This window comes from Synchiropus splendidus, chromosome 1 (assembly GCF_027744825.2).
Source record: "Synchiropus splendidus isolate RoL2022-P1 chromosome 1, RoL_Sspl_1.0, whole genome shotgun sequence".
Taxonomy (NCBI): domain Eukaryota; kingdom Metazoa; phylum Chordata; class Actinopteri; order Syngnathiformes; family Callionymidae; genus Synchiropus; species Synchiropus splendidus.
This window is the reverse complement of record NC_071334.1, coordinates 65,008,779-65,018,657: the sequence shown is the minus strand read 5'-3', so window position 1 is coordinate 65,018,657 and position 9,879 is coordinate 65,008,779. Positions and strand designations below refer to the sequence as shown.

At 42.6% G+C, this 9,879-nt stretch overlaps 1 protein-coding gene across 2 annotated transcripts; it reads left to right on the top strand.

The window, feature by feature from the left end:
- The first annotated feature begins 1,665 nt into the window (after positions 1-1,665).
- On the top strand, positions 1,666-9,879 carry LOC128754954 (male-specific lethal 3 homolog). Of its 2 annotated transcripts, none has more exons than XM_053857988.1 (14): positions 1,666-1,893; positions 2,571-2,653; positions 2,736-2,825; positions 3,028-3,122; positions 3,197-3,294; positions 3,388-3,516; positions 3,601-3,758; positions 3,875-4,033; positions 4,105-4,358; positions 4,429-4,518; positions 4,788-4,897; positions 5,007-5,106; positions 5,185-5,269; positions 8,860-9,879. In XM_053857988.1, the coding sequence occupies exons 1-14, from the start codon at positions 1,795-1,797 to the stop codon at positions 8,957-8,959; spliced, it is 1,650 nt and encodes a 549-aa protein (XP_053713963.1). In that variant the 5' UTR covers positions 1,666-1,794; the 3' UTR covers positions 8,960-9,879. The 2 variants fall into 2 exon arrangements, with proteins under 2 accessions (XP_053713963.1, XP_053713955.1); XM_053857980.1 differs by having other exon boundaries at positions 1,669-1,893; positions 3,197-3,312.

The window sequence follows — 9,879 nt, the reverse complement described above, 5'->3', positions numbered from 1 at the left end:
GACAGATAGATAGATAGATAGATAGATAGATAGATAGATAGATAGATAGATACACAGATAGATAGATAGATAGATAGATAGATAGATAGATAGATAGATAGATAGATAGATAGATAGATAGATAGATAGACAGACAGACAGACAGACAGACAGATAGATAGACGCACAGTTTTCCAGTGCCTGGGTGCAGGTGAGTAAATCATCTGACTTATTCTTCAAGCTAAGAGTTTTATTTGTTCTCTCCTTATTTGGTAGTCAACTGCATGAGGAGTCTGTTCGGAACTAGGATGTATTGTCCTTGACAGCACTAATAAGCAGCTTTTCTCTGTACTTGTAAATCATAATTAAAAAAGAAAAGTCTTTGGAATACAGTGAAAATAAGACGTAACTTTGGGTCAATAATAGTAAAGATGATATCAACCTCAAATCCTGGCCAAGAGGCATAGATTTATGTGACTCATCTGTTACTGAAAGCCAAACTATCATCTTGAACCGCTAAAACACACTTGGTTTCTGGTTACTTATTTTAAGATGGAGACCTTGCAGCAGAGTGAAAACATTGCCCTGGGAGTTATTAATAATTTCATGGCCAGCTCCTAATCGCACACAGATGGTGTTTTTGATTGACAGGACGTAGACCTGGTGACCTCTGTAATACCGTTCGGAATACTGGAGCGTTTAAGAAGTTACATCACCACAATCTACTGTAATCTTGAAGACAGAAGTGAAAGATGGTGTTAAAAGTGTTGAGTTACATGCAAACAAATAAAGCAATAAAAAGAATGCTGGTGATATACTGACATCTGCTGGTGTGGTATCTGAGAATCCTATAATCAAGGACAGAATAGTAATAATAATAATAATAACAATAATAATAATAATTAGTGCTGTCATTTTAACGTGTTAATACGATTAATTAATTGCGCCGCAATTTAACACGTAAAAAAATTGAACGCAATTAATTATGAGTATCAACGGTTCTTCATTTTGCCTCATGTTATACTTCTAATATTCATTTTTAACTGCTATATTGAGCTTAAGTGCCTATTTGAGACAGCATTATTTTAATTCAGAATGTTATTTATTTAACTGAATCGCTGTGTTTGTATTACATTTTTGAAAACAGCCTTATTTTATTTATTTAACTGCGTTGCTGTTTTACATTTTTGAAGACAGCTTTATTTTATTCATTTCACTGTATTGCTGTATTACATTTTTGAATAATGCACCTGCACCATATTTTTTTTAATTGACTGACAGCGCTAATAATAATAAAGAATTATCATCATGTAGAAATACACATTCTATGGCAGTCATTGACAACCAGGTAGACTCACGGGAATATGAACACACTATTTGCTAAGCTTTTGGTTTACTGTTAAGGAAGGAATTGTATTCTAAGGTGAACACAAAAAAGAGCTTAGGTTCAATCAAAGTTTAGCGGAAATATTTCCCACGTTTTACCGGAGAGTTTATGTTATCGATTTATTGTGACGTACGCTACCAGAAGGTGCTACAATTCTTTGGTTAATCGAAAGAGAGTAAATGTAACTGAACCTATTTGCCTGAAATACGTTGCAAGATTTTGAGCGGAAGTGCAACAATTCCAAGTTACCTTGAACGCAGCACGAAGTATCCTCCTCGGCAACAGCGCCACTCTTCCGCTGTCAGTTCGCCAGAGGAACAGCACCTCCCACATACACACACACACGCAGGAAGAACCGAGCTCGGCAGGGAAAGGGTTAAGGAGTTCATCCCGATCGATGCTTCTCTCCCACACGTAGCCATGAACAAATGAATTCGCGGGGAATTAAATATCAATTTCATAAAGGAGAAAAAGTCTTGTGCTTTGAACCGGATCCCACCAAGGCTAAAGTGTTGTATGACGCCAAGGTAAACAGCATCTAAATTGTCTTATGCAGGGAAACAATCCGATCGAAAACTCAATTGAAGTCCAGCCTCTGTCCTCCAGACCAGACTCGTAGTCGACTATCATTTCACAGTCCAGCAAATGCGGCTGCTGGGAGGTTGTTTTCGTGTCAACAACGCATTTGCTCGCTCCTACCGTTCTTCGTCGAGACCGAGAGCGGTTCTTGGTTGATAGATTCCGCAAAAGTTGGCGTTATTTTTGCCTCATTTTTTGGCCAGGTATGCTTAAAATACACTTCAGGTTTCGACCAATGAACCAACGTTGAATATTCCTCAAACGGCAGCAAAACAATGCCGTTAGCTTCCGTGCGACAACCGTCATGTCAACGTGCTGCGCTTTGTTTACACTTCCGTCTGTCATGAGAAAGAATGTTTGTGTATTCCATTGCACTTGTCCGAGCGCAGTCTTCCTTATTTCATCGTAATTTAAGCTTACCCCTTGATAACATACCTGTTCACATTTATCGTGACGGTGACATGTTAGCACGTTAGCATTAGCATTTCTGACGTAAGTAGTCTCAAGCGCAGCATATCGTTCGCTTGACATTACATCGTATTCACCAGAAAAAAAGTATTTTTTGTGTTATATTTTTTGTCAAATAGTGTATCCAGTGGGGTGAATCATATGCTTTACTTTCCAGGTCATTGATGTATTGATTGGTTCTGATGATCATGGAAGGAGGATCCCAAAGTACCTGATTCATTTCAACGGTTGGAACAGAAGGTGGGGAACAGTGATATTCCCAATACTCAGCAGCCATTTCTGTTGGTTCGTGTACAGTAATGCACTGTTTGTTCATGTCCAGCTGGGACCGGTGGGCAGCGGAGGATCATGTCCTAAGAGATACTGAAGAAACTCGAAAACTGCAGCGGAGGCTGGCCAGAAAAGCTCGCATGTAAGAACATCATATTCATGGGATATGTTTAGTTATCTTGACTAGATTATAAGTCGTGGTCAAACAAAGAAGGAGGTCAATCCCTTACATTAAAAATGGACAAGTAACGTCATGCAACTTGCAAGCCTGTGTGATAATACAAGTTGTTTGGTTTTGAGTTGAAAGCAAGCGTTCTCTCACTTCTTTTACCCGTCGGTTCAAGGAAGAGAAAGGGATGGACAAAGCGGCGTCGTCGTCAGCCTGGAACTAAGAGCTCTGTGAAGGATCTACCAAAGGAGGACGACAGCGATGATGCTTGTGAGGAACTTGACTGCCTTTGGCCCTGTCTCTTTTGGAGTGAAATATACTGATCGTTTTTATATTCCATCCAGGTTTGATATCCTCTTCGGGAAGCAGCGAGGGTGACGATTCAGATCAGGACTCGTCCAATAGCGGGGACAGCGGCTTGTCAGAAAATATAAACAAAATGGTGAATGACGAGGTCCAAGTATGTAAAACACACGTTTGTTATGGTGTTTATTTGACAGGAATATTTGCTGATGTCCCATGTGTTGCATTGTAGAGCGTTGATCCAGACATGAATGTGAAAATGGAGTGCGAAGATAAAATGGTTCATATTGACATCAACATCCCTGACGTTCTCAAGAAAGCTCTGGAGGACGACTGCTTTTACATCAACAAGAGGAAGAAGGTTTACTGGAAGAAATGCTGAAAACGCTCAAACAGATGATTTTCAGAGGGGTGTTTAAAAGTTTATTTCTTCTTCCTCTGCCAGCTCGTGATGGTTCCGTGTCACACGAATGTTGTTCATATCCTGGAGTCTTATGTGAAGCACTTTGCTATCAACAAGGCTTTCATGGTCAACGAGCGGCACCGGCGTCAGCAGGGCACCACACAGAATAGCAGCCCGCAACCAATTCCTCCAGAGAAGAGGTGAGTCAAGCTTGTCGCAGCTTTGTTAGTGTGTCATCCATACGTAACTCCAACATCGAGCCAAAATCAATTTGAACTTTCTTTTCCTGAGTGATGTCCAACATTGTTGTTCTCAGTGAGGACTTGTGTAAGGAAATGGTGGATGGATTGAGGATCACCTTTGACTTCACCTTACCCATGATCCTCCTCTATCCATGTGAGCAAGCTCAGTTTAAAAAGGTCAGCTCCTCCAGAATGTTCATGTCTATCAACGAGGGTTCCCCATGTTCCAGCAAGTGAGTTTAAAACGAAGTCTAGTGTCTTATTTGAAAGCTGTGGCTCCGACTGAGAGTCTCTGTCTTTGAAGCGCCCAGAGGGAGCGCAGCCCGAGTCCACCGGGTCACAACCCGCCAACACCTCAATCTACAGACAGCCAGCCAGCTCTGAGTGACATCTCTGCCATCACGCCCCCTGCCCCTGCTGCTCCTACCCCGAAGAGACGTCGCCACCCTGACATGGACTGCATCTCGTTGACCTACCAGAACCAGCAGTCGCAGTCTCTCAGACGCTCGACCAGAAACACATCGGGAGGTGACCGGCCTGTTGAGGGAAGCAGTGCAGGTGAGATTGTTTATCCGAGGAGTGAAGAATAAAGAAAATTTGCAGGACTTTTGAACCGCTTGTTTGACAGGTGGCGGTAGTGCTGCGGCATCCCCACAGCTCAAACGGCGGGCTGTTGATACTACTGCGCATCCCAAGTTTCTCCTCAACCTCGACAGAAGTAAGTGACTCAACCCTGTTCATTGGCCCGTTGATTTTGAGACTGCGCCAGATGATGCGTAAGAGCAAGACTTGACCTTTAGATGGCAGCATTGTGCTGCTTTTTATTGCAACTAGCAGCTATTGCATGCTATAGTGCATTCTGGTGTCTGAACAGGGAGAAGGTCATTGGTTCATATACAGCCCTTTGGTTTTCTATATAAAAGGAAAACAAAGTCAGCATCATCGGTGAAATATAATGTGATCTTACACCCTATTTTATTGTAACAGAAACCCCTGGACACAGCGGCTCATCTTCACCGTTACCTTGGACACCGAGGAAAGAGCGAAGCGGAGCTCTCTTTGGCCTTGGTAGTCGGAGAAACAATGAGCTGAACGAGGTGAGGAAACAGGTCCATGATGGATCAAAAATATCATTTGTCCGTTGTTGTTATTGAAAGTGCAACTCAAGAAGAACACACATCTTAAAAGTGTGTTCTGCCCTCCCAGGTTCTGAGCTGGAAATTGACCCCTGACAACTACCCTTTGAATGACCAGCCTCCTCCACCATCGTATCTGTATGGATCACAACATCTCCTGCGACTTTTTGGTCAGTTTCCGCTTCCTATTACCATTTTAAATCTTATTATTTTCAAATTCATAATTCTTCATTTTCATTTTGATACAGTGAAACTTCCAGAGATATTGGGAAAGATGCAGATTCCTGAAAGAAATCTTCGAGCTCTGGTCAAACATTTGGAGCTTTTTCTGAGGTGAGTGCTGATGTGTCTTGAAAAGCCTAATGTGGGTATCAAGGGAGGCCACAGAGTGAGCTGTACTGACCCACTCGAGCCTAACCTTTTGAAATTAACCATGGGATCAGGTGGATAGAATCAAATTTCCTTAGAGATTTAAGTCATCAGTCTTTGAAATTCACAGTTGAATTCAAAGCCAGACCTTTTTCTTTTTTTCCCTCTCTGACATGGTTGGATGTAAGCGATTCATTGTTGAAGTTCAGTTGTTTCGTGACATTAATGTCACAATCCAATTGGAAGTAAACTGAGGAGATTCAAATCTCTCTTCAGTTTCTTCTGTCCCAACAATCCCAGACATCCTCCTGTCAACTTTTATGATTTTATGAACTAATTGTTGTTGCGTGGTGATAGTGCCTCTGGCTGGACTGTCTGGTGTTTGAATGCATTTGTTTCATGGGATGATGAATGTGTTGGAGCACTGGAAAAACAAATATAGTATGATGACTACACAGAAATGAGCCCTTGAATCGTCTAAACAAAAAGGCAGGAAGTGGAATCAGAAGTTTGGAGAGCATCTGCGCTGGCGGCTGTGGGAGGGGGCTAAGGGATGGAGTGAGGAAGAGCATGTGTCCAAGGGAGGGAGATGAGTGAGCGTTACACAAGCGCGGGAGTCTAATCTTTAAATCCTCCCTAGCGATCTTCAGTTTAGCCGGTCGCAAACCTGAGGGATTTAGGTCTTCTTGTCCTCTAATCAAACATATGCAGTACGCCCCTCTGCCGCTGGGTAGTGCAGCGCTCCAGCGATCTGCTGAACTTGAAATGAGCACGTTGAATTGCATTTTTTCAGTCTCAGATCACAAAAACAAAAAATCCTTTTTTTAAACTCCTCAACAGTAGAGATATATACGATCTCAGTGGGACGCAAAATGGAATGCCCGCTGCCTTTGGGAAAGCCTTCAGCTTCCTAACTTTGAGATCAGCCAAGTGGCAGATTGTGCCGAGTGAGCAAAAAGTGATTGATGTCATGGAGACTGAAGTGCATTGCACCCTGGGATTTGGCCCGAGTGGGTAGCGTGCTTTGCTTTCTCGGCAGGAGTGATTGTGATTCAGCATGTGTGTATATTTATAGCCACACTAATTTATGACAAGTATGGCTGACGCCCTTTCTCTTGAGTTAGCACGCCTGCAGAGCCATTACAGGTTAGCCAGCGCTTGATGCTTGGACATACACTCAACATATATATTGGAACATCATTTCAAAAACACAGTCTAGTTATTATGGCATTCGTTGCACCTGAACTAGATCTTGTTTTTTTGTTGTTGTTTTTAAATATATATATACATTCTTAACTTTTCCCCTGATGATGATAATGTGTTTGCATTGAGATTAGGAAGGCCAGTGGAGCTAAGATGAGATGGCAAGATTTAGAGGATTTGGCCGAGTAGCGGATACTAAGAAGATTCCGGATTAGTTTTCCCCACAACTGATTAGATAGGAAGGGACGGGCGGGGTGGGCGGGGGTGGGGGGTGGTTGACTCGCAGACTGCTGCTCGGTCATGTTCTGTCGTTTTCAATCCCAGCATTTGTTTTAAAGGTATAGCTATGTACATGAAGGCTTTGTCTGTGATATATTACCCCGTCACTCAAAGGCCACGGGTTCAGGGATTTTGTCAAATGCCCTAAAATAGCTCGGAAACTGAAGCATTGCGCCGTAGAAGTCTGATTCCGACAGCATGAATTATGTTGGACAAAATTGAAATAAATTGTTTCTGAAATCAACTCTCTAGTGAAATGGATTCACAACATATCATATTTTCAGGCTTCAGTTCAACTCGACCGATTGTGAACTGTAACTTCACATCATTGTTATGATATGATCATGTCTTACAGTGTTATTGAAAGTGTAGTTTGTCGCAGACTCCCAACTGTTAATACTGAAGTACAGAATTTTACTGAGCTAGTACAGAGGCAAACACAGTTAGCCATTTATAGGGCCAGAAACTGCGACTGGATCAGAAACTAGAAGAAGAAACCAACTCCTGCTGAGGAGGAACATTAAAGATGAGGGAACCTCTACAAACTACGGTTGTTCCGATCAGTCGATCACCGACCATGATCGGCCGATCTCAGCGTGATCGGTGAATGCCAATCACTACCTGTCACTGCCGATCACGTGAAGCCGCTGGTGGTGATGCGTCCTCTCCTCCCTACTTGCTGCCCACTGGGCTGCAGCGGGTCTGCCTTGAAAGTTCTTTTAGTCTGTAAAGTTTGCATCCTGCAGCACATGCACAGGAAAATACTGTGCCGGGAAAGGCATCAAAATTCAATACGCCATTTAAAGCGCTAGCACTTGACAGAGCACAGAGAGTTTTCTTGGCTCATGAAAGTAAGACCGCTAGTTCCTCAGCATCAGGCTGTTAGTGCAGCTGACACGCGCCGGTCTGAGCGTGACATTCGGAATGATAAGGAATAATTATTAATTTCACCAAGCTGTTTGACCAGCCTTTCTCAGGCGTCATTTATGCGGAGACGGAAAGGACCGGATCAGTCACCTTTTTGGACGCAACGTTCGCCAGCCACCTGAATCTGAAACTTTTGAAAACATTGAAACTTTCATAAATGCAGTGGTCTCTAGGACATAACACAGACGCAAGAAACCATGGGTCACAGATGGCAATATGAGACATGGAGGTGAAGGCAGTACTGTTGATGAAGTGGTAGAAATTCCATTCAGTTATGCTTTGTTTGCTCTGCGTGCAGTAGCTACACAAACTTCGACAACCATCACATTTGCAAAACAAATGAAATCACCTGGACGTGAACCTGCAACCTTGTAATGTACCCGTTCCAGAACCGTGTCAGTCACCTCTGTATGTTTATGGACAGTGGGAGGAAACAGGAGGACAAATTCCAGACAAATACGGCCGAGGTTGCTGCCAAACACCTGGAGTCGATTCTGTGACTTTCTTACTGTGAGACTGCAGCATGAATCACTGCACACTGTGCAGCTACAATTATTGATATAACATTTAGTGTCGTACCGGGGGGGCGACAGAGAGGTGCATTAAAAACAATAATTGAATAAAAGCGTTTTCGCTTGAGTGTATCACCAGAGATGAAGAAGCTAAAACCTGTGTTCTTGCTTTTACATTTGGTATCTACAGCACATGCTATTCCACTATCTATAGCATTAGGATTTAAATGTATGGATCGCTGAGTTGCAGACGTCCAGTTTGTTTTGTGTAAAATAAACATTTTTAAAGGCTCATTTATTTATTTATTTATTGACTGCAGGCTAAAATCCGCTCACTATTTCTCCCATCTTCTGATTTATTTCTGAATTGTGTAACAGATGGAAGTTGATAAGTTGATTTGTGTCATCTATATAGCTGTTTCTTAACTGTTGGTGTATGAATAGCTGGATATTGTGTGAGCTATGGTTGTCATGATACTAAAATGGCAATCTCTCTATCGATATCCAGGAAGCTAATGGGGTCCAGTACCGTTATCAATACTCCAAAACAGTAACAACGTTAGAATAAACAGCAATTGTAATGCAAGTCCCCTCTACTTTCCTGTAATGTTGTTTTCTTGCTCCTTCTTCTAGGTTCTTGGCTGAGTTCCACGAGGACTTCTTCCCTGAGACGGCGTACGTGTCCTCATCAGAGGCGCATTACAACATGAAGCAGCCGAGGTCCATTTACTGATGGAGCTATTTGGTTTTCTCTTCGCCTGGTCTTTGCCAGTGATCGGACTCGTCGCCAGAATTCTTGGACCATTTCTTACTCAGCCCAAGTGGAACGTTCTAACATGCTACTAACCCACGAATGATCTGGTTCTGCCTCGCTCTCACTCTCCTGCCAAGCAGCGTTTCTTCCAAGCCGCTGTACTGTCTGCAACTAACATTGGATTGATGAAGGAGGTCCAGTGTCACACTTTGCCCAAAGTAGCGGATCGATGCTGGACACACCCTCCTCCCTTCTCACAGTTTGGGGCAAAGAACTGTCTTGTCTCTTTCTTGTAAACTGTATTAACCACAAAGGGACATCAGTTAACTGACATCCAATGACTCATTCATCCTCCTGTAATATTCCTAACTCTCGCCACAAGTTTCATTCTCAACATGAACTCATCTCCTCCATCTTGTCTTGGCCTTTCGCTCGCATGGTCTCCCTCCAACCCACTTTCCAACTCTTTCCAAGTCAAAGTTGTGAGTATAAATTGTGACGTTTTTCAACTTAAAAATGTGCCCATTTTTAACATGTTGGAAGTGGGAGCTCAGTGTGCTTGTTTGTATTCACACTACTTGAAAAAAAGGTTTGTCTTCGGAGCTGACAAACACTGGTAAATGGTCGTCACTGTTGGCTGCTTGTAACTTCCTCATTACGTTTGTGTACCTCAGCCTTGAAACTGTTTACGGTTCATGACAAGATTTTATATTTGCATATGTCACCAGATGGTTGGTGAAATGACATATCTGGGCAGTAAGGTGTTCAAAAGAGGGCATCAGTTCACCTGTGTTTTCATGTTCTGAGACGGCGAGTTAAAGCAGTTGGACATGGTGTCGTTTACAGTTGGAAAATGTGAATGGAGTTCATATTTTGGAAATAAAATGATGATTAGTAAA

Bases quoted from the DNA above. Each gene is read 5' to 3' on its own strand.
- LOC128754954 (XM_053857980.1), top strand. From the start codon at position 1,795: ATGAATTCGCGGGGAATTAAATATCAATTTCATAAAGGAGAAAAAGTC. The intron at 4,034-4,104 runs GTGAGTTTAAAA...CTGTCTTTGAAG, and splicing joins GGTTCCCCATGTTCCAGCAA to CGCCCAGAGGGAGCGCAGCC. The intron at 4,359-4,428 runs GTGAGATTGTTT...CTTGTTTGACAG, and splicing joins TGTTGAGGGAAGCAGTGCAG to GTGGCGGTAGTGCTGCGGCA.